This window comes from Eptatretus burgeri, chromosome 14 (assembly GCF_056783735.1).
Source record: "Eptatretus burgeri isolate ZD-2024b chromosome 14, Ebu_testis_v1, whole genome shotgun sequence".
In the NCBI taxonomy this organism is placed as follows: domain Eukaryota; kingdom Metazoa; phylum Chordata; class Myxini; order Myxiniformes; family Myxinidae; genus Eptatretus; species Eptatretus burgeri.
This window is the reverse complement of record NC_140974.1, coordinates 25,555,564-25,580,587: the sequence shown is the minus strand read 5'-3', so window position 1 is coordinate 25,580,587 and position 25,024 is coordinate 25,555,564. Positions and strand designations below refer to the sequence as shown.

Genomic DNA, 25,024 nt, shown 5'->3' with positions numbered 1-25,024 from the left:
GGCAGGCCGGCCTCCCGGGCCCCTTTCCGAGGGTCACCCGTGCCCACAACACTGCCCACGCGGCTAATGGCGCCCCGGGCCCCCTCACCAAGCAGGCGCACCCGTGCCCACTACGCTATCCCGGCCCCCCATGGGCCCTTGGCCTACCGCGGCCGACTAGCCTGGTGCCCGGGGTACCCACTCAGCGATACTCACCTTTCGCAGCCACGCTCCCAAGCCCGTCAACAGGGCTCCTGCACCCCTCCAAATGGGTCTCGAGCCTACTTTCCCACCAACAGCAAAACGACCTCCATTTTTCAATTTGACTAACCCCCTAACTCACTTTACTCTGACCCCGGGGTCCCTTGGGCGGGAGTCACTCCTCCCCCCAATCACTCATCGCACCATGCATTCCCCATTCGCTCCACTCACACAGACCCGCTGGCCTCACTCACTCACCAAGCACATGCTTCCACTTCACTCACCAACTCTTCAACACACACACCACTGAACTCTGCCATCCTCCTAACTGCATCCCCTAACTAACTCGTGCTCCCACGTCGTCCCTTAAACTACAGCACGTTCCTTTTAACACTACGTAGCTAAGCTACGTCCCCACTACACATTCATAAGTCTGTCCATGTCTCCAAACTCAAAAATTCATATTATTTCCCAACCTAAATCTGGCTACAATCCCTCTAACTAATCCATTCCACGGACTCCATGAGGACTTACCCCTGCCCCATGAAGTCGGTCTAACTAAGCTAACCCTTCCCCCTAACTAGTTTCCATCCTGTGCCCAGGTCAAGGGGGTCTTCCCTCCTTGCCCAGGAATCCTGTGCACCCGAAAGTGAGGCTTGCTGTTTTTTTTTTTTCATGCGCAGCACCTGCGCGGCAACTCAGAGCTCGCGCACTTTACACCTGCCCGTGACGTCATGCAGCTGCACGTGTTCCTCGTCCCTCCTTGGACGGGACCATCCGGCAGAGATACCCCTCCTGCCGGATTCCAACCACACGTGCAGCCATGACGTCACCGTGCGCAAAAAAAAAACACAAGCCCCACGTCTCGAGGGGTTTCCCACGCGAACACATGTGCTTTGCCCGTTGGAGCTTAACACACACGATCGCGTGGAGAACCCGTCCGGTCCAAATCCATTTACCTGCCTAAACTTTGTCCGTCCGCGGGATCGGCAAATCCACCGCGTGCGTTTCCGGACCGGGACTTCACTCTCGCAAGCGAGCACGTGGCGGTCTCGTGCGTTGCACAGCACGAACCGCGTGCTCACTGCTGGGCGAACCCGGCACGGTCCCCGAAACAGCTACAGCCGCTACTCGGCTTTCTCTCCTCTGTCGCCGTCTCCGTCTCCATTCCACACACGCATACCTGCGTGTTACGACGCACACAGTCCACTCCATCACATTCACACGGGGAGACGCGGCTGCGTGCTCCCGCATGCCAACCGACATCTCCCTCACATACCGCTCTCTCACACACACGGTCTCCCTTGCACACAGCGACCTTGCACACGGCCGTTCATTCACGCGTGCGGGGGCACTCACCTGCGGTGCCTCACTCGCACTCCGTGCCTCATCCACACACGCGGGGGCACTCAACCGCGGTACCTCACTCATACACACGGCGACACTCACACACGCAGTCTCTTCCATACACGGTGTGCTGGGAAGCACGCACTCCGGCACCATCGCCACCACACCACTCACACACGGGGTCGCTTCCACACACGGGGACGCACTCACGCCTTGCACCACACACACAGGGACAACTACACTGGGGATTCGTGTCCCCACAAGGGTCTCCGGGGCCTCTATACCCCCCAAGCTCTCCGTGCACCTGTTCACAGCACCCGTCCCCTCAACCTCGCAAAGCACGACCGAACTCACCTGGTCGTGACTCGCCTCAAGGGGGCATACTCCCTCCCCTCGTTCCTGGAGGAGGCCATCCAGGTGCTCGCACTGGGTCCCTCCACGCTCCGCGAGCTCACCCCCATTATCCTCCACTACCTCCGTGTGTGTGTGCGTCACTTACCCCGTCTTCATCGTGTAGTCTTCCCTCTATCGTTCCCATCTCCCGTGTCTCTGCCAACTCTTCACCCTTTACCTCTCTTGTCTCAACTATTATTTCCGTTGTCGTCATTTCGTGTCTCGTCTCACAGGTTTTGGTCTCCCCTTTTATTTGTTCCCTTTCGGTCACCGTCGATTCCTCTGTCACGACCCTCGCCCAACACGCCCCCCGAATTATTTTTTTACCCGCCTCCACCGCGGGCCTGTCAGCCGTTGCACCCCCTTCCAGCTCGTTTGCTCCCACACGTGGAGTCGCCATTCTGAGTTCCCTGCTAACGGCCTTCATGCCCGCCTGCAGGCATCGGCCCATGTTCTGCGTCTCCCCCCGGAGCTTTTTCGTTTCTTCCTTCATGTTTGTTTCCATTCCGTTTATTTGCTTGTTCATTTCGTTTTTCATTTCATTTGTATTTGTATCCATCTTTTCGTTCATGCCTTTCATTTCGTTTGTATTTGTATCTATCGTCGTTTTCACTTCATTCATTTGCTTGTTCATGTCTTTCATTTCGTTTGTATTTGTATCCATCTTTTCGTTTATTTGTTTGTTCATGTCTTTCATTTCGTTTTTTATTTCATTTGTCATTGCCGCCAGCATGGCGCATAGCTGGGCCACGTCGGGTGCGCTTGAGTGAGCCGTTTCGGCAGGGGTTGGGGAAGGGTCTTGGTGGAGAGGGGGGAGGTAAGGTGTCATACACCGCGGCCGCTGCCGCACCCACCTCGGGCCCTGGGTTCAGTTGGGCGAGTCCGTGTTCCTGCACAATCAACATTTCCTGCTCGGGGATTCCATCCTGGACCATGGATTCTACATTACTACACATATACATTTCTAATACCCCCGGCTCCCGCTCGCCTTGAGACGCCATCTTGCTTCTCGTGAAGGGTTAATTTAGCTCGCTCGTAATTTGGAGGGAATCGGGGTCGCTTCTCTCACCCCTGGACCGATTCCCGTGAATTTAGCCGGAGACAGGAGAGCCCGTTTTCCTGTTCTCCGATACCAGTGCCGCGAGGAGGGCGATGAATTTGTATCGCACGACCTGACACCAGTGTTGCGGTATTTCGCGCCCGCCGGCGTGCTGACGGCCACGTAACTCGAATCGCGGCACGTCGCCCACCGGACGGACAATCCAGTCGTGATCCTCTCGGACTAACGCCGGGAACCAGTCACGGGTGGACCTTTCGGTCTCACCGCGATCGAGCCAATCAGCCCCCGCGTGGGATAGGGTTGCTCGCCGAATTCGACCTACCTAAGTACCCACATGGAGGGTAGACTGGGCGATCGCACCTCGCCGCAGGTCGACTTTGGACACGGGCCACTTAAGCGACCCGTTCCGTACTATCAGAATAACCGAGCGGTGTTATCGTCGACCTCGACGGTTCGATTAATTATCGGGCGTATTCAGCCCACTACCAACCCTTTACGTGAAGCAAGATGGGGATTCAATGGAGGAAAAGACGAAGCGAAGCGGGAGAACAGTTCAATAATAAAGCACATTTATTCGCGGCACACGGGAAGCACACATATTCAATTCCACCAAAAGCACACAAAAAAAGAAAACACAATTCCATTTACACAAAAAGCAAATATAAAAGCGAAAACAATGCAGAGCTAATACCGACTACCGAGCACACGGCAACACTTATACAATTCTACTTCACAGACGGCGCCGACAACACATACCCAAAACCAAGGAAAAGAATACCCTCAAGGATGAGGCGGGCCTGAGGCCGAGACCGGGTCGCGCCTACCCGTCTGGTGATGAGACGCGGAGCGGCGATGGCGCCTCACTCCGCGGGCCTCGCGGACAGTGTCTGACAGGGGGTGGGAAAGGGGCCCCCTTGGTCGCACTATCTCAGCGCGGGGGGAAACAGGAGGGGGTTGCTGATGCTCGGGGTATAGAGGATCTTTATTATCCCTGGTGTGCGTCTCCACCTCGGCCAGGTCGCGCTGCCGGCCTCCCTCGGGCGTGCAGCTCCCGGCACCGACGCGAGCACCCCCTCGTCTGCCTTCGCCGCTGCCGCTTCTCCGCCTCTGGACTCTCCGACTCTGGACTCTTCTTTGGACTCTCCTCGTTCGACTCTCCCCTGACTGACGAACACGGTCCTTTTATCCCCCCGTAGCTTCGCCTTTGACCCCCTCCCTTTGACCTTTCACCTCGCTCCCCATTGGCCCGAGAAAAAGTGGGCGTGAAGGCTTTTTGATCCACAAATTTGCATATATCGATCGTGCTGGAGGCGGGGCCAATTCGCCCCTCGCTCACCGATTGGACGGCAAAAAGTGGGCGTGTGTCGTTTTTGATCCGTTTTTGAAGCACAAAATCCGTGATTTTGTACACGCTGTTCGACGCGCGCTCTGCATGAGTCCAACACCGGTACCCACAGCGGGGCAAGAACGGTGGCGATGCTACGGTTGCGAGGTGTGACGTGAAGGTCGTGGCAGTTGTGGTGAAGCGGTGGTTGTGGTTGTAATCATGGCGGTTGGTCCAAAATAAAGATAGCAAAAGAAAAACGGCTATCCTGAAGAGTCGCAGCACGCATAAATGACATGTATTCCCACTAGACAACGGGTTCGGGCCTAACTACACATGTACTTACCGAGATACCTCACCTAAGGGGCCTGAATGGTGGTTTGCGAATTTGGTAACCACAACACTACCCCCTCCCCTTTTTACAGACTCGTCCCGAGTCGTCAAATTTTCGTGTGCCATCATGTGTAGTTTTCCCCTAGTACATTTTACCTACGGATCCCTGAGTGCGACATTCATGGTATTCGTGTCCCCAAAATAAATAACCTGAGGGCTGCGTAACTATCTAAACTCACTCACACGGACGACTTAAATAAGATTGCCGGCGCTAGACAGACATGCCGGGGGCGCACTCATATTTACAGTACATCTTAACCTTAACTTACAAATTTTACACTAAACCATGGCCCAGGATCATTGAACTCTGCAAAAAGAAAGCAGTTAGCAGGGAGCCAGGCTGCCCACATGCAGTCTCTGGCTCAAACAATGCAGGTGACAGGGAACGTGGCTGGCTGCTTACACGCAGTCCAAGGCCTTCCCTTTTGAACTGAACTCAGTGAACCACAACGGTGCTTGGGCTGCACAACGCAGTCTCCGTGCCAGCTCAAGCGGCACACGCAATGAGCACAACGAATGGATGCATGAACGGTTTGAACTGAATGCAGTGAACCACAACGGTGCATGGGCCGCACAAACGTAGTCTCCGTGCCAGCTCAAGTGGCACACGCAATGAGCACAACGAATGGATGGATGAATGGATGGACGCAAACACGGTGCATGGGCCGCCACTGCAGGCCCGTGTTGTAGCTGCCAACAGGGCAGTTCTCGCAGCTTGCAAACTGTTGCTTTCTGATCCTGGCGCACATGGAAATGAACAGGGGGGGGCAAAGCAAAAATTGAACGGGGCTGGTGAACGTGGGCAGTGGGCATGGCATGGCAAAGGCAGCAGGCAAACACAGCCCGCAGAAGAAGGCCGCTGCAGGCAAACACAGCCGGCAGACGAACTGGCCGGCACAGGCCTCGAAGAAAAACAGCCAGCAGATGAACTGGCCGGCACAGGCCTTGCAGCACACAGCTGCCGATGAAGTTGGCCGGCCTCCGCCTTGAAGCAAAACACGGCCAGCCGATGAAGTTGGCCAGCCTTTGCCGTTCAATGGAGGTTGGTGGAGGGAGTGCGGTGGTGCTGGCCACTTGGAAGGCGGGCTCGGACCTACCTACCTGTCTCCCTCCCAACTATCGCCTTTGCCTGTCACTGTACATACCCACTCCCTTAATTTGTCAAACCCCAATTTAGCCCCAACTTATTTTTTTGTTGTTTTTATTCTTACTTCCCCACTATAAATCGTCCCCTAACCCCCTTTATCGTCCTTGTTCGGCTAACCTATCCTGTCACCTAGCCTACTCCCAACCCCTACGTTCCCTTCCTGGAGGGGAACAAGGGAGAGCTAGCGTCCTGTGTCGAGGCCCAACGAAGCCTCAGAATGGCCTCCCCAGAGTTCGGCGATCTATAACCAAAGTGGGTCCAGCGGCCCACAACGACAGCGAGGGGATGGATGGTGCGGAGGGGTACATCTCCTAATCTACCCTAACCATTTAACTGTTAAACTACCCCGGGGCTTTCAACAAGCGCCTCTCGCTTAAACTATTGGTTCTAACAACCCAGATTCCCGTCGCCTGTGTTGGTGTCCTCACAATTTCGGGCCTCGCCCCCCAATTTTCTCTCCGTGCCCTCACACGGTCTCCTGGCTGGGACACGTGGCTCCCTTTGGCAGGCACGACCCTCTGCCGAATCTCCCGCTATGGCACCCCCGGGCACTACACTGCCTCCGAGTCTACCAGCTCCCTAACACCGGGGAGTGCCCCCCATGGCACCTCCCCTGAAACGCACACGTGGCAGGCCGGCCTCCCGGGCCCCTTTCCGAGGGTCACCCGTGCCCACAACACTGCCCACGCGGCTAATGGCGCCCCGGGCCCCCTCACCAAGCAGGCGCACCCGTGCCCACTACGCTATCCCGGCCCCCCATGGGCCCTTGGCCTACCGCGGCCGACTAGCCTGGTGCCCGGGGTACCCACTCAGCGATACTCACCTTTCGCAGCCACGCTCCCAAGCCCGTCAACAGGGCTCCTGCACCCCTCCAAATGGGTCTCGAGCCTACTTTCCCACCAACAGCAAAACGACCTCCATTTTTCAATTTGACTAACCCCCTAACTCACTTTACTCTGACCCCGGGGTCCCTTGGGCGGGAGTCACTCCTCCCCCAATCACTCCTCGCACCATGCATTCCCCATTCGCTCCACTCACACAGACCCGCTGGCCTCACTCACTCACCAAGCACATGCTTCCACTTCACTCACCAACTCTTCAACACACACACCACTGAACTCTGCCATCCTCCTAACTGCATCCCCTAACTAACTCGTGCTCCCACGTCGTCCCTTAAACTACAGCACGTTCCTTTTAACACTACGTAGCTAAGCTACGTCCCCACTACACATTCATAAGTCTGTCCATGTCTCCAAACTCAAAAATTCATATTATTTCCCAACCTAAATCTGGCTACAATCCCTCTAACTAATCCATTCCACGGACTCCATGAGGACTTACCGCTGCCGCATGAAGTCGGTCTACCTAAGCTAAGCCCTTGCGCTAGCTAGTTTCCATCCGGTGCCCAGGTCAAGGGGTCTTCCCTCCTTGCCCAGGAATCCTGTGCACCCGAAAGTGAGGCTTGCTGTTTTTTTTCATGCGCAGCACCTGCGCGGCAACTCAGAGCTCGCGCACTTTACACCTGCCCGTGACGTCATGCAGCTGCACGTGTTCCTCGTCCCTCCTTGGACGGGACCATCCGGCAGAGATACCCCTCCTGCCGGATTCCAACCACACGTGCAGCCATGACGTCACCGTGCGCAAAAAAAAAACACAAGCCCCACGTCTCGAGGGGTTTCCCACGCGAACACATGTGCTTTGCCCGTTGGAGCTTAACACACACGATCGCGTGGAGAACCCGTCCGGTCCAAATCCATTTACCTGCCTAAACTTTGTCCGTCCGCGGGATCGGCAAATCCACCGCGTGCGTTTCCGGACCGGGACTTCACTCTCGCAAGCGAGCACGTGGCGGTCTCGTGCGTTGCACAGCACGAACCGCGTGCTCACTGCTGGGCGAACCCGGCACGGTCCCCGAAACAGCTACAGCCGCTACTCGGCTTTCTCTCCTCTGTCGCCGTCTCCGTCTCCATTCCACACACGCATACCTGCGTGTTACGACGCACACAGTCCACTCCATCACATTCACACGGGGAGACGCGGCTGCGTGCTCCCGCATGCCAACCGACATCTCCCTCACATACCGCTCTCTCACACACACGGTCTCCCTTGCACACAGCGACCTTGCACACGGCCGTTCATTCACGCGTGCGGGGGCACTCACCTGCGGTGCCTCACTCGCACTCCGTGCCTCATCCACACACGCGGGGGCACTCAACCGCGGTACCTCACTCATACACACGGCGACACTCACACACGCAGTCTCTTCCATACACGGTGTGCTGGGAAGCACGCACTCTGGCACCATCGCCACCACACCACTCACACACGGGGTCGCTTCCACACACGGGGACGCACTCACGCCTTGCACCACACACACAGGGACAACTACACTGGGGATTCGTGTCCCCACAAGGGTCTCCGGGGCCTCTATACCCCCCAAGCTCTCCGTGCACCTGTTCACAGCACCCGTCCCCTCAACCTCGCAAAGCACGACCGAACTCACCTGGTCGTGACTCGCCTCAAGGGGGCATACTCCCTCCCCTCGTTCCTGGAGGAGGCCATCCAGGTGCTCGCACTGGGTCCCTCCACGCTCCGCGAGCTCACCCCCATTATCCTCCACTACCTCCGTGTGTGTGTGCGTCACTTACCCCGTCTTCATCGTGTAGTCTTCCCTCTATCGTTCCCATCTCCCGTGTCTCTGCCAACTCTTCACCCTTTACCTCTCTTGTCTCAACTATTATTTCCGTTGTCGTCATTTCGTGTCTCGTCTCACAGGTTTTGGTCTCCCCATTTAATTTTTCCCTTTCGGTCACCGTCGATTCCTCTGTCACGACCCTCGCCGAACACGCCCCCCGAATTATTTTTTTACCCGCCTCCACCGCGGGCCTGTCAGCCGTTGCACCCCCTTCCAGCTCGTTTGCTCCCACACGTGGAGTCGCCATTCTGAGTTCCCTGCTAACGGCCTTCATGCCCGCCTGCAGGCATCGGCCCATGTTCTGCGTCTCCCCCCGGAGCTTTTTCGTTTCTTCCTTCATGTTTGTTTCCATTCCGTTTATTTGCTTGTTCATTTCGTTTTTCATTTCATTTGTATTTGTATCCATCTTTTCGTTCATGCCTTTCATTTCGTTTGTATTTGTATCTATCGTCGTTTTCACTTCATTCATTTGCTTGTTCATGTCTTTCATTTCGTTTGTATTTGTATCCATCTTTTCGTTTATTTGTTTGTTCATGTCTTTCATTTCGTTTTTTATTTCATTTGTCATTGCCGCCAGCATGGCGCATAGCTGGGCCACGTCGGGTGCGCTTGAGTGAGCCGTTTCGGCAGGGGTTGGGGAAGGGTCTTGGTGGAGAGGGGGGGGGAGGTGTCATACACCGCGGCCGCTGCCGCACCCACCTCGGGCCCTGGGTTCAGTTGGGCGAGTCCGTGTTCCTGCACAATCAACATTTCCTGCTCGGGGATTCCATCCTGGACCATGGATTCTACATTACTACACATATACATTTCTAATACCCCCGGCTCCCGCTCGCCTTGAGACGCCATCTTGCTTCTCGTGAAGGGTTAATTTAGCTCGCTCGTAATTTGGAGGGAATCGGGGGTCGCTTCTCTCACCCCTGGACCGATTCCCGTGAATTTAGCCGGAGACAGGAGAGCCCGTTTTCCTGTTCTCCGATACCAGTGCCGCGAGGAGGGCGATGAATTTGTATCGCACGACCTGACACCAGTGTTGCGGTATTTCGCGCCCGCCGGCGTGCTGACGGCCACGTAACTCGAATCGCGGCACGTCGCCCACCGGACGGACAATCCAGTCGTGATCCTCTCGGACTAACGCCGGGAACCAGTCACGGGTGGACCTTTCGGTCTCACCGCGATCGAGCCAATCAGCCCCCGCGTGGGATAGGGTTGCTCGCCGAATTCGACCTACCTAAGTACCCACACGGAGGGTAGACTGGGCGATCGCACCTCGCCGCAGGTCGACTTTGGACACGGGCCACTTAAGCGACCCGTTCCGTACTATCAGAATAACCGAGCGGTGTTATCGTCGACCTCGACGGTTCGATTAATTATCGGGCGTATTCAGCCCACTACCAACCCTTTACGTGAAGCAAGATGGGGATTCAATGGAGGAAAAGACGAAGCGAAGCGGGAGAACAGTTCAATAATAAAGCACATTTATTCGCGGCACACGGGAAGCACACATATTCAATTCCACCAAAAGCACACAAAAAAAAGAAAACACAATTCCATTTACACAAAAAGCAAATATAAAAGCGAAAACAATGCAGAGCTAATACCGACTACCGAGCACACGGCAACACTTATACAATTCTACTTCACAGACGGCGCCGACAACACATACCCAAAACCAAGGAAAAGAATACCCTCAAGGATGAGGCGGGCCTGAGGCCGAGACCGGGTCGCGCCTACCCGTCTGGTGATGAGACGCGGAGCGGCGATGGCGCCTCACTCCGCGGGCCTCGCGGACAGTGTCTGACAGGGGGTGGGAAAGGGGCCCCCTTGGTCGCACTATCTCAGCGCGGGGGGAAACAGGAGGGGGTTGCTGATGCTCGGGGTATAGAGGATCTTTATTATCCCTGGTGTGCGTCTCCACCTCGGCCAGGTCGCGCTGCCGGCCTCCCTCGGGCGTGCAGCTCCCGGCACCGACGCGAGCACCCCCTCGTCTGCCTTCGCCGCTGCCGCTTCTCCGCCTCTGGACTCTCCGACTCTGGACTCTTCTTTGGACTCTCCTCGTTCGACTCTCCCCTGACTGACGAACACGGTCCTTTTATCCCCCCGTAGCTTCGCCTTTGACCCCCTCCCTTTGACCTTTCACCTCGCTCCCCATTGGCCCGAGAAAAAGTGGGCGTGAAGGCTTTTTGATCCACAAATTTGCATATATCGATCGTGCTGGAGGCGGGGCCAATTCGCCCCTCGCTCACCGATTGGACGGCAAAAAGTGGGCGTGTGTCGTTTTTGATCCGTTTTTGAAGCACAAAATCCGTGATTTTGTACACGCTGTTCGACGCGCGTTCTGCATGAGTCCAACACCGGTACCCACAGCGGGGCAAGAACGGTGGCGATGCTACGGTTGCGAGGTGTGACGTGAAGGTCGTGGCAGTTGTGGTGAAGCGGTGGTTGTGGTTGTAATCATGGCGGTTGGTCCAAAATAAAGATAGCAAAAGAAAAACGGCTATCCTGAAGAGTCGCAGCATGCATAAATGACATGTATTCCCACTAGACAACGGGTTCGGGCCTAACTACACATGTACTTACCGAGATACCTCACCTAAGGGGCCTGAATGGTGGTTTGCGAATTTGGTAACCACAACAATATATATATATATGTATACCTTGCTGTTTGCTGTACTCTTCTTTTGACACATCTTCAACGATTGAGTGAATCGTTGTGATAAATTTTTGAACGACCCTCATTTATTGAATGTGCTTTCAAAATTTCCTCATCTATTTCTTATGTAAAGGGTTTCCTCTTTGCGTGCCGTATGTAATTGTTATTAGTTTCCTTATAAATTCATCATTAACAGACTGCACATTCTCTCGCAAAGGGTTTTTAAACTGATGTTGGAAAGGTTCTTTGCAAATGGCTTCAACTTTCCCGATTCGAAGTGTCCCATTACAATATTCAAATGGTTACCTGGGAAAGCTCTGTTCAGGTGGTATTGCCGTGAGTGTGGGTGAGAGAGTGAGTTGTCATACAAGGAGAAGAGGAGTGCATCCTTGACAAGCTGTTCTTGTCTAGTAATTAACAACACAATTACCAGCTTTGGGAATGCTAGTGTTTTATCACTATATAGCCTCTCCGTGTCACCTTTGTGTTTTCACCGGTTTCTCGGTTAGCTTTTCTGATTAAAGTCTGCCCATGTTTGCTCACACCAGCTGCTGTTTTTACGTGCAAGGTGATGATAACCAATTATAACGTTGTTTATATATGATTTATCAGACATGTAAACATTAGCAAAAGTACCCAGGCTGACAGATTTAATGAAAAGCAACATGTTGTACTTCACAAATATTCTGCGATACACTATTCACTCTGTCATTTGCCCAAGGTCATCTTCCATCTGCTTGGAAGTTAGCCAACATCACCTTCATCAGCCAACCTTGCTGGTCATATTGTTACGAATCTGGAAGCCATTTGCACACAGACAGACTACAGCCCCCGCAGTTCAGTTATTTCGATAAGTATGTGTTTATAGTTAGAATCCCTCCTTCTGTCTAATGGGAATTTCTTGTGCGCTGAGTTATTTTTTTAGTTAGGTTTTTATTACATCTACAACAACAACAGCAACGCCGACCCGCACTTGACCCGGTCGCCATTGCCCACGTGTTTTTAGCTGAGGGCGTGGGCGGAGCCTCCGTCACTTCGGATCGAGGCTCCATCCCAAGGAGGGGCATAGAGCAATTCCTCCAGCCATTGAGTGAAGGGCGAGCATCGCACGCGCGCCCCAGCCAATCAGGGGGGCTGACCACCTCAGGGGCGCTCTATGCCCAGCCAGAGGGAGTGTTCGGCCCGAACAATGGAGGGTGGCCACAAGTCGCCCGACAACCCTCGTCCAATCCGGAGGCGAGTCCCTCAGAGCGGTGCCCTCAACGCGCGGGGGAGGGAGAGGATAAGACGAAGTGGCGAGCCGTGGAGAAAAAGCAAGCAAGGCTCTCCTCGTCGAAACAAGAAAGGCTCGCCTCGTCAAAGCAAGCAAGGTTCGCCCCTTTCGAAAAGGAGAAAGAGAGGAAGCTGCTGGCGTTCTCATCTGGTCCGTGCCCGTGCTGGCTGGCGTCCGTGGCGCTGTTCTTGGTCTCGGAGCTTGGTGCAGCATTGTTGGCGGTGGGTTCGAGTCCCGCCACCGGACAAGCTCGAGCAGGCCGCACGAGGCGGACAGGTGCAAATACAGGCTGCGGCCATCATTTTTTTGGGTGTGTGTGTGTGGCGCCAGTCTGTAAGTAGAAACTGTTAAGTGCCTGTGTTCCTTGGTTTGCACATCTTTTATTCGTGATAACTCTGCTCTTTGTGTGCTTCCCCTCCTCGATTATTGTTATAAATAAACCCGTTAAATGTTCCAGTTCGTAGCCTGTCGTTTCTTCCATTGACCCAGCATGGTTCGGACTTGAGAATTAGGGAGGCTGTTCGTGCTGTAAATTGTTCATTTGGTCCATGCGCGACTTTGGTAGCTTCCGCTCAGTTACGCCGGATCCGAGTCGGTGATAGCGACTCGGTTCGGACAAAGTCGGTCGAGGGTGTGGTTTTTCCCCAGTAGTTGGACGACGTGGGTACTTAGGTATATTGAAATTAGGCAATTAACCCTACCCCACGCCGTCGAAATATTGGCGACCACGGTCCGCTAAGGGACCCGTGGCCTTTCGGAGTTGTCCGAGAGTCACGACCTAAATTCCGGGTGTTCGGTGGGAGACAACTCCACTGCTCCACCTCGTGGTCGTTTATCGCCACCGAACCCCAGCCCACAACAAATTGGTGATCGGGAGTGCGATTCCGCCTCCCTAGAGAAATTAACGGGATTCGGATCAGGGATGTACGGAGCAAACCCCCCCCCCCCCGTTCCCTCCAAATTAGGAAAGTTCAAATTGTTCTCGGACGCACCATGTCGGGCCAAGATGAGCTGGAGCAGGCGGGGTTAGAGGTAGGTTTAGAGGAACCGATGGCCCAGGACGAAGCCCCCATGCAGGAAGAAACCCCCCCACAGCCAAACCCAGAAGTAGTTTTGGGAGTGGCTGGGGCGGTGCATGAGCGCCCCCCCCCCACGTGCAATTTCCCCCACGGACCAGATGATGGAAATGATGAGACAATTGATGCAAGATGTACGAACAACAAATGGCAAAATGGATGAAATGAGGGGAGATATGCAAACCCAGAGAGGGGAAATGCAGAGCATGGGGTTGAACCTGCAGGCGAGTCTGGAGGAGGTGAAGGGCAAAATTACAGAGGAGATCGGCACTGAACGTGGGGAGATGACCGAGTTGAAAGGGAGTGTGAAAGGTGTTTGGTCCACGATGGAGACGGGTAAGGGAGAGGTAACGGACAAAATAATGACGGTTGGACGAGAGGTAGACAAACTAGGGCAAGGGGTGAAAGATATTTTTAAAAAAGGACAAGGGCAATTAAAGAAAGAAATGGAAAAGAACACGACAGCGATAGAAAAGTTAAAAGCAGGCCAACAGGAAACAAGGGGTGAATTGGAAGCCGTGAAAGAGGGATGTAAATTGAGACACGAGGAAATGACCGAAATAGTTCGAGACATGGGACTGAAGGTAGAGATGGAGACGCAGGAACTGGGAGAGCGATTGGACAAACAGGAGGATGAGACGAAGGAGGGGTTTAGAATGACGAAGGAAGAATTGTTAGAGACGCGAGGGGAGATAGAGCAAGAAAAGGACGAATTGAATAAAGTAAGGGACGAACAGGCACAGATGGAGGTGAAGGTAAGAGATATAAAAACGGAGCTGGTGGAATGTATCGAGACCCGATGCAAGAGGCAGGATGGCTTCCTTCAAGAACAGAGGGAGAAAATACGCTTCCTCGAAGCAGATCGCGACCAGACGAGCTCGGTGAGACTGAACGAGGTAGGGCGGTCGAGTGATGCGAGGGGGTACATGCCGAGTTTGGGAGGGGGCAGAGACTTCGGGGTCTCTTGGCCTAATACAAGCCCCCAGTATGATTGTTCCGGAGTGAATGCGAGCGGGATGGCATGGGGAGTATGCAAGATGGTGTGGGGCGCGCACCGATCCAGACGGGCGTGACAAATAGTCCGGGCGAATGGTTCGGGCTCCGCGGGGGTAGGGCACCGCCGGAATCCGGGGGGTCCAGCCCTCCATTTGTCCCTCAGGAACTGGTGAGTGGGGTTCAGAACCTGGGAGGCCAGATGGTGCCGCTGGCTCCATACGACGGAAAGACCGACCTGAGGGCGTATTTGGCCCAGTTTGACCACGTGGCCAGGGGTAATGGCTGGAGCGTGGAGGAGAGTGGGATCCACCTTGCAGCGGCGCTGCGTGGAGCGGCAGCCAGAGTCCTGACCACGATGCCCCCGGAAGGGATGACATTGGCAGGCCTCCATTCGGCCCTAAACAACCGATTTGGAGTGGAACAGCAGAGCGAGCTTGTTAAAGCTCAGCTCAGTGGGCGTAAACGTCAACCCAATAAGAAAATGGGTGATTTGGCATACGACATTCGCCGCACGGTGGGGATCGCGTATGCAAATATGGCGCCGCTCTACCAGGAAGACCTTGCCCTGGACTACTTCATCCAGGCTCTTGCGGGCATCGACACCGGGGCCCTGCTGACAACATTTCGCCCGGAAAACCTCCAGAAGGCGGCCGACGCTGCCGCCCGATGGGAGGCAGCAAAGCCGCCGGCTAGAGGATCCGAGCGACATGCTTTAGCTGTCCGGCAGGTGGGCCCCATGGACAACCGTGCACCGGAGCTGGTCTTGGCTTCCGAGCGAATCTGGAGGGAATGGTCCGGGACATAGTTGACCGCCAGTTAGCAGGGCCTGGGCCATGGCATGGCAGGCAGGCTCACAGGACACGTAGTGGACCATTGGCGGATACCCCAATTCGGAAAGAGGGGGGGTATAATTTGGAATACCGGAGGCATGCACCTTACCCGGTGAGGTGTTTTAACTGTGGTCAGGTGGGCCACCTGCAGCGACGGTATAGGGTCCCGCGCAGGTAAAGGTCCCGGCCCCCCAGACCACCAACTCTGCCCCGTACAAACCGGAATAGCCGGCCCTCAACACCACTCCCCCGCCAGTCCCAGGGAACCTAATGAGTGCCAAACATATAGGGCCGTGTTCGGCAGACCCAGATGGGGAAGAGCCCTCAGAGCTGCGACAGGTCATTTATTGTGGCCAAATTGGCAATGGTAGTTTAACAATTCGGTGCAAAATTGCCAGCGTAGGGGTAGACGCCGTTGTGGACACAGGAGCAAGCGCCACGATCATCAGCCCTGTGGTCCTTAATTCGAGTGTGGACGGGTGGAATGAGATCCACCGTCTGCAATATCATAGTTTGCAGCTAGCTACCGGGCAATGGCCCCCATCATAGGGTGTGGTTTCGTGACCCTTAAATTGGGCATGGTTAAAAGGAGAATCGAGGTTTGGGTGGCGGAGGTGTGCGACCCATGCCTAATAAGGTTGGATGTGCTGACCGCCGGTGGTTGTAAAATCGACTTGGGCCGAGGGGTCATGCAGTTGGGTGGTGAGGAGTTGCCGTTAGGGGCATGAGCACGGATGAGAAGGTAGAGCTGGAGGCTCCCAACTCCGTGGTCATCCCCCCGGGGTGCCGAGGTAGTAATTCCGGCACAGTGGCGGGCACACCCAACCTGGCAGGGCTCCTGCAGCCTGGCCTAACTGCTGGCGGGGCAATCGACCCCGGGTTTAGTCATGGGCCGCACCCTGCTAAATACCGACGGGCCTATCGTGCCCGTCAGGGTAATAAATGTAAGCACGGAACCACGCACTATTGGACGGGGCACGAAGGTGGCAGATTGCACCCCAGTGGTACGAGTCGCAGAGCTGAGGGACGATAACATCGAGTTGGACCAGCCCCAGAGGGGGTCTCCAGAGCCTGTTAGGAATTGGCCCGATCCCATTTGCGAGATGGTAAATCGGAGTAGTGTAGATTTGGAGGACGCCCAGCGGGAGGCCTTACACAAACTGGTCAACCAACATATAGAAATCTTCTTGTCACCCGAGGATATTGGACGTACGGGCCTGGTGAACCATCAGATCCACACCGATGGGGCCTGGCCTGTCCATCAGCCTGCTCAACGGCTCCCATGGCGCAAGAGAGAGGAGGCTGATGAACAGGTAGAAAAGATGCTCAATGCAGGTGTCATTGAGCCCTTGCGAAGTCCTCGGATGTCACCAGTTGTGTTGGTAAAAAAGAAGGATGGGACCACGCGTTTCTGCGTAGACTATCGCCAACTTAACAACGTGACACTCAAAGACTCCTATCCCCTGCTGAGAATTGACGATACCCTCGATGCCGTTTCAGGCTCCAAATTGTTTTCAACTTTGGACCTCAAGAGTGGGTATTGGCAGGTGGAGATGGATAAGATGGCGAAGGAGAAAACGACATTTTCTATATCGAAGGGACTGTATCAGTTCACTGTGATGCCGTTCGGTTTATGCAACGCCCCCGCCACCTTTGAGAGATTGATGCAGTGTGTGCTGGGTGGCATGTCATGGCAATAATGCCTGGTATACCTGGATGACGTCCTGGTACACGCTAAAATGTTTTCCCAGGCCATAGCTAATTTGGACCAGGTGTTTGGGCGCCTCAGGCAGGCAGGGTTGAAGTTGAGCCCGGGGAAATGTGCTTTGTTCGCAAAGGAAGTGGCCTACCTCTGACACGTGATAGGCTGCGATGGGGTGAAAACCGACCCAGGTAAAATTACAGCGGTGGAGGAGTGGCCCGTACCTCGTAACATCAAACAGGTGCGGAGTTTTTTGAGTCTCTGCTTCTACTACCGGCGTTTTGTGGAAAAATTTGCGGACATAGCTGGACCCCTTCACTGGCTTGCAGAGAAGGGGTCGAGATTTAATTGGACAGGGGAATGCCATCAGGCCTTCCTAAAATTAAAGGGGTGTTTGACATCCGCACCCGTTTTAGCATACCCCACCGATGGTGGAATGTATACCCTGGACACGGATGCAAGCCAGGAAGGATTGGGTGCAGTCTTGTCCCAGACACAGGGGGGCATGGAAAGAGTGATCACGTATTACAGTCAGGCCATGAATCGGCCCGAACGAAATGATTGTGTCACTCGCAAAGAACTATTGGCCATGCTGTCTGCCATGAGCCATTTCCATCCGTACTTGTACGGGAGGAAATTTTTGGTTCGCACTGACCATTCCTCCTTGCAATGGCTCTTACGGTTCAAATATCCAGAGGGCCAGATTGCAAGGTGGTTGGAAAAGTTGCAGCAGTACGATCTTAATGTGGCCCATCGAGCCGGTAAGGCTCATGGGAATGCCGATGCGCTCTCTCGACGCCCCTGTCTGGGGGAAAACTGTAAATATTGCATGAGGCACGAGGAGAGGGACCAATTGGCAGACACCTCCCAAAAACTCCTGGCACGTGCGGCCCGGGTGGTAGGCCCAATTTTTCCACTAACCGCGGATGAGGAATTTGGCGATTTGGCATGGAGCACGGCCCAGCGAGAGCATCCCATGATAGGGCCCATGTACGAGTGGGTCCGGACAAATAAGCGACCCAGTGGGAAGGAGGTCACCCCATTCGGAGTGCGAACAAAGGCGTACAGGGCTCAGTGGAAAACTCTAGAAATGAGGGACAACATCATGTACCGCAAGTGGATGGAGATCCCCTTAGAGAACTTCTTGGCTGGTGGTAGTCCCTGATCAATTTAAGACCAAAATTTTGGAACAGGTGCACGGTACCCGCCCTGGCGGCCATTTGGGCAGGACCAAAACAACATCTAGGGTCCGCCGGCGGTTTTATTGGGTCAGCATGGGGTTCGATGTTCAGGACTGGTGTCGATCATGCGACGCATGTACTGCTAAAAAGGGACCGGCACGGAGGGTGAGGGCCCCGCTTCAACTACTTCAGGTTGGGGCCCCCCTTGAGCGAGTGGCCATGGACATTTTGGGACCACTGCCCCCCACTCGCCAAGGTAACCGATACATCCTCATAATTATGGACTACTTCACTAAATGGCCGGAGGCCTATGCCCTTCCCAACCAAGAAGCCGGGGTCGTGGCACAGACCTTCGTGGAAGGATTTGTATGTCGGCACGGGATTCCGGAGGAGCTGCACACCGACCAGGGACGAAATTTTGAGAGTGAATTGCTAAAAGAAGTGTGCAGTCTCCTATCAATTCGAAAGACCTGTACAACGCCCCTAAGGCCACAATCCGATGGCATGGTGGAGAGGTTCAATAGAACCATCATACAACAATTGGCCCTCTTCACCACCGATTGTCAGGATGACTGGGACGGACATCTCCTGTATTTGCTGATGGCCTATCGAATGAGTCAACATGGAGCCACCGCCTGTAGCCCGGCGCTGCTCAAGTACGGACGGGAGCTGCGAGCCCCCGTCGATTTGCTGTGTGGCCCGATGGACCCCCAGGGAAGGGCTACGCACATCAGTTGGAGGACGGCATGGAAAAAGTGCATGCCTTCGGTCGCCGCAAACTCCAGCAGGCGGGTATGAAAATGAAGCGCAGGTACGACCACCGGAGCCTGGCGCGTGAGTATCCCCCGGGGACGAATATTTGATCCATCCAACCGCATGAGGCAGATAGGTGCAAATACAGGCTGTGGCCATCATTTCTTTGTGTGTGTGTGTGTGTGTGTGTGTGTGTGTGTGTGTGTGTGTGTGTGTGTGTGTGTGTGTGTGTGTGTGTGTGTGTGTGTGTGTGTGTGTGTGTGTGTGTGTGTGTGTGTGTGTGTGTGTGTGTGTGTGTGTGTGTGTGTGTGTGTGTGTGTGTGGCGCCAGTCTGTAAGTAGAAACTGTTAAGTGCCTGTGTTCCTTGGTTTGCATTTATTTTATTCGTGATAACTCTGCTCTTTGTGTGCTTCCCCTCCCCGATTATTGTTATAAATAAACCCCTGTTAAATGTACCAGCTCGTTTTCTGTGCTTTCTTTGATTGACCCAGCATGGTTCGGACTTGAGAATTAGGGAGGCCGTTCGTGCCGTAAATTGTACATTTGGTCCGGCGCTGCTTTGGTAGCTTCCGCTCGGTTACGCCGGATCCGAGTCGGTGATAGCGACTCGGTTCGGACAAAGTCGGTCGAGGGTGTGGTTTTCCCTGGTTGTTGGACGACGTGGGTACTTAGGTATATTGAAATTAGGCAATTAACCCTACCCCACCGTCAAAATATTGGCGACCACTGTCCGCTAAGGGACCCGTGACCTTTCGGAGGTGTCTGAGAGTCACGACCTAAATTCCGGGTGTTCGGTGGGAGACGACTCTACTGCTCCACCTAGTGGTCGTTTATTGCCACCAAACCCCGGCCCACAACAATATGTGGTGTGGGTGAAAATCACTTCCGCTTCGTTGTGGTGCTTCGTGTTGGATGCTTCAGTTTGAACTTCTGCTTAAAATGAGTGAAATTAAATATTTTGAAAATTTCGAATTATACTCACTCAGACTTCAACATCACCGTAATGCATATTGTTACGTCAGACAGACTCCATGAACACGGGCCGTCTGCCCTTTGTCCTCGGAAATGGCCAAACAGTTTTTAACTGACTGCGTTGTTATTAATTAATCTTTACCATTCCCCAAGGTCGCCAAAATGAGCCAAAATTGACAGCAACACACACAGGAGGAAGATGGATCGAACACGTTTCTTACCTTTCAAAAGGTTTATCATGGAGTACGGTGGTACTCCCTACAGAGGGATGATACAGGAAAAATGGCCGCCCATTCAAATGTGTACACAATGATACACTTATATAACACAATGATAAATGATAAATGATACACAATGATAAACTACTAAACAGTGAAGTCATAAACATTTAAAAGCCATACCTTTTATTCTCGAGCGTTTTCTAAACTACCAAGGTTTAAAAAGATGCCAAAATACATCGCAAAAGGACCACAACTAGAGATCGCGAAATCAAAAATTTGTACTTCTTCTTCTTCTTCTTTTCCCCTCTCAAAACAACATAAAACTGTAGCCCAACCTCCCTCAATAACCGCCGAAGCCAGGATGGTGATTCCAACGTGTGGAAGTTACTTTGTCTCTGGGCTCGTGCATGGAACCCAAAATTTTAAAATAGATAAAATATTAATTGTTTTATTACGAAAAAAATCAAACGTAAATGTGGACTCAACCAAACCAGGCCAGGATCATGAGAGGGTGTAAAATGGACAGTGAACAGAACCATTCCAAAAGCGATACATATCCAAACCATCCCCCAAATCAACTGAAACAAGTATTAAAACAATTTAATAACATAGATGGATTTAATCCATAACAAAATATATAAAACATGTAGCATTTTATTACTTTAAAAAGTTGTAGAAACAAGAAAACAAGCAGTCATAGACTGGTACTTACGAAATCGTCATCTTGACCTCTGACCTTGTCTAATAAAAGCTGTCTCCAGAGAAGGTAGCGACGCAAACCAGAAGTTTCTACAATGATTCTGTTCCAAACCATCAAAAATCGAATGTTTGACCTCACTGTGACCTTGACCTTTGACCGATTTTGACCAAAATCAAAGCAGCGCTAGGCATCACCCTCCTGAATCACGTGGTGTAATTTGACATTGGTAGCTTCTTCCGTTCTCGAGTTATCGTGCCAACAAACAAACACACACACACACACACACACACACACACACACACACACAAACAGAGGATGGAAGTCATAAAGATTTCGTAAGTAAAAAATAACATTTTAAACGAGAAGGGCACTGGGTAGAACACATACCTCCGCCAGGCTGAACAATTTATGTTTTGTATCCCACTAATAGGCCGGTTCTGGATTCGGACCTGAACCAAAATCTAATCGGCTTGTTCTCGTCACCTCACGAACTCATCCACCTGGTTTTGTCATAACTCATCCATAACTTTTTGAGATATCGTGTTCACAGACAGACAGACAGACAGACAGGGGTGAAAACGTAACCTCTGCCCACATTCGGTGGTGGAGGTAATGTTTGTACAGTGCTCGCCAAGTGGCTTAAACACTTAAGCAAGCACACCAACGAAATGGGTGATGAGGAATTGCTGGCTTGGCAAACAATATCTAGCTGATTCGTAATGGAACACACCCTTGGTGAGGGGGGATGATGAAGTCACAATAACCTTTGCCTTATGAGTCATGACCCATTGTCCCCTTTGTCCCCTACTGGGGACCCATTGTCCCCTCTGCAAGTTTATTTCGTTGAGATTGCAAAAGTAACGACCGAATACCTCGACATCAGACAGACAGACGTCAAAATGCATATCTCAGTGTGATAAGAGTGGGCCCCGCTGGGTTCACAGGAGCCTGCCCTACTGGGGTCACAAGGGTCCCATTGGGCTACCCCCAAATGACTAACACTGCCTCTGCTTACGAACAAACCACTTTAGCTTACAGGTTGTGATCCACTGCCCCTTAAGGTGATCCATCTATCCTGCAGCTGTGGGGGTTACCATCCAGGGTGGTGATGCACTTGATTACAGGTGCACCAATGTAGGTTATAGGTGATGATCCACTGTGGTTACTAGTGATGATCTACTCTTGTTTTGTGGGTGAAAGACAGTACGTTGATGGCAGCGCTGAGATTTGTGCTTCAAAATTATTTATTGGTTTAATGCATTGAGATTTGAGCTGCTCCATAAATACTAATGAAGATTATAATGTAAATGTGTGAAATGTACATTCTCCATATTATGCAATCAAAATGACAATGTTTGAAGCTCCCCCTCCTCCACACAATGACAATATCTATCAATCCCCATCTTTTCCTGTCTCAGCCATCTCCAATATCCTCCCTTGTCTTCTCCCATTTCCTTTCTTTCTTCACAGGAACAAGGCTCATGGAAGAGCAAGGTAGAATTGATAGTAGGACAATCATTGGAATGAACAAACCAAAAAAGAGGAAAGGGGGGAGGGGAAGAAACATTGAAACTAGGAAGTAAGATGGTTGGGTTTTTGAGAAGTTAATGTAGGCAATAAAGACAATGCGTCAGAATTAGGGATGACGTGAGATGGTGGTGCATTGCTTGCTTGAATCCCTGGAGGGAAGAATGAGACAGAACAGCCTCTGGAAGGTTGTTCTTCAGATGGGAAAAGCAAGAAATAAAAGAGATAAGGTGTGCAGTCAGCCTGGATTTTGGAAGCTTTCCCAGGAGGGGGTACTGGAGGAATGCATTCACCCTGGAGTAGATAGGGAAGGGCAGAGGACTGAGAGAGAGCAGAGGGAGCAATATCGGAGAATATACTGTAAAAAAAAACAAAAAAAACAGGCCGCCGACCTTCCTGTGATGTGAAAACAACAGAGCTTGTGCTTCGGCTTCATCATGGAAGAGTTCAATAATTTTCAGAGCTTTAGATTCCATAGAATCCCGGAGACACAGATGTGATGCTGGTGTGCAGCCCATAGCAGAGAGCAGTACTCCAGTGAGCTACGAACTTGTAGATTGTGAGTATCTCTGATTTTCCAAGGAAACACTTGTATTGACAAAGGATGCCCAGTCTGACATTGGCTTAGGAGGACCAACTTTGCTATGGTGTCGGCTATGGAAAGGTTTTGGCTGATGGCGAGGCGTACAAATTCAAGAGACTGAAGCACTTCCACTGAATGACCAAGGAAATAGACAGGTAGGTCCATCTGATGATCCATCAGAAGTGAAAAGGGGTGATTGAGATTTTTACAAGAGGCTGTGAAATTTTCCAGGAAATGTGAGATTTTCTAAATTTTCTCCTCCACTCCCAACCCCCTGCATTTTAATGTGGACATGAAGCTACATGGTTTTTAAACCACTCATTTGTTCCTCTTTTTTCCTGCCCGTGGAACCAACTTCCACATTCTCTTCAATCTCATTCTTCCCTCTAGGTCTTTGGGACAGCTGTTCGCCACGATTTTGGATCATCCCTCATCCAGGACCTTGATCTTTTCTGATCTCACTACCCCCCCCCTTCCTCACCCCAATATCACCAACATCCCTGGTTTTCCCTCCTTGGAGTTTCATTCTGTATCCATCTTGTCCACACTATCCACCATCTTGTCTACCCCATGCATCCTCTCCTGCCCCCAATTCCTCCCCACACCCTTTATTTGTCAAACTCTCCCTCTATCTTGACCTTCTACTCTGCTAATGGTGTTTCCCCCCTCCCCCTCTCTTTCTACTGCTCGTTTTGCATGCGTCCAGACCACTGTTTTTCATTGCACGGGCCACGAGCCACTGGCGGCCCCTGGTAGCCAAAAGTGCGGCCCCAATGTGCGGCCGATGATACACAAATGTGAAAACACCCCCATCATAAACCGCCATAAATGCTATCAAATTGACACAATGGTTTCAAATGAGTGTTCCAACGTGCTGCATAAAAGTAACATAGCTACATCAGGATATGGTTGCAGTGTACAAACAATTATGCTTGCAGCCCAGTTAACCACAACAAAGTAGAGTTCGTGAGGCGGGGCCTAATAGCAGCCATTACAGAGTCCTGCAGGCGGTGTGGCGGCTCTAAAACTGAGGCCTTATTGGCAAAAGTGGCCCCCTCTAAATGAATAGTGAAGATCACTGGTCCTGATCAATTCAGTGTACTCTTACACGAGCATTGACTATGTATACAAAAAAAACCCCGAAAATGTGGCTGGGTGACCCAAGTTCTTGTTTTATTTGCTCCATGGAGTTGTTAATACCCACAACGTGCCCTTTTCTTTGCAGATGATGAAAGCATTTGTGGAGAATTTTCTCCAGAGGATAAGTGGGGGACGTTCACAAGTCGGTCCAGTGTCTGAGGAGGTCACTTGCCCGAGGCTCGTCTCCAAAGATGGACACGTCAACATCGTATTGGACAACCTGTCAACCCAGTATCACCTTACCATGATGGCCGACATGTGGACAACCATTTTGGAACTAGGATGGAGGTGTTTTATAACTTACAGTAAACACTTGTTGTGGTACCATGGTTAAACTAACATTGTTCATTTCTTCATGTCAATTGCGAGGGCTGAAGTCTCTCTTCAAGCTCTTCAATGGGGGAGATGTTCTGCCAATGTCAATTCAAAGGGCAATTAGTGTCACAAAGATGGTGAACTCGAAGTGGTTTCGTGTTCACAGAATGGTTATTACCTCCGCCTCCGAAGGTGGACAGAGGTTATGTTTTCACCTCTGTCTGTTTGGTACCTGCAAAATTGAATACAGTATTCACAAGTACTGTATATTGGTTGGTCTGGTTTGTTATTCTGTCTGTTTGTATCCCAATCGCCAACAAGTCACATTTTTCTCCGATCTTCACAATAACATAAACACCTGGTGGAGGTAGTCACAAGGTCGAAGCGTATTGTTTTTGAGGTCAGTTGGTCAAAGGTCAAGGTCACAAATCATCAATTTTCATCCGATTATATATATATATATATATATATATATATATATATATATATATATATATATATATATATATATATATATATATATATATGCGCAGTGGTTAGGGCAGCGGCTTGGGATCCAAAAGGTC

At 52.1% G+C, this 25,024-nt stretch overlaps 1 protein-coding gene across 3 annotated transcripts in view; it reads left to right on the top strand.

Moving 5' to 3' along the window:
* The window catches only part of LOC147012822 (ATP-sensitive inward rectifier potassium channel 1-like), a 73,784-nt gene that overhangs the window by 5,357 nt on the left and 43,403 nt on the right, over positions 1 to 25,024 (top strand). For all 3 annotated transcript variants that reach the window (XM_085854076.1, XM_085854077.1, XM_085854075.1), the window contains exon 2: positions 24,229 to 24,431. In XM_085854076.1, coding sequence (XP_085710202.1) covers positions 24,229 to 24,431 — 203 coding nt within the window. The remainder of the gene's footprint in view (positions 1 to 24,228; positions 24,432 to 25,024) is intronic.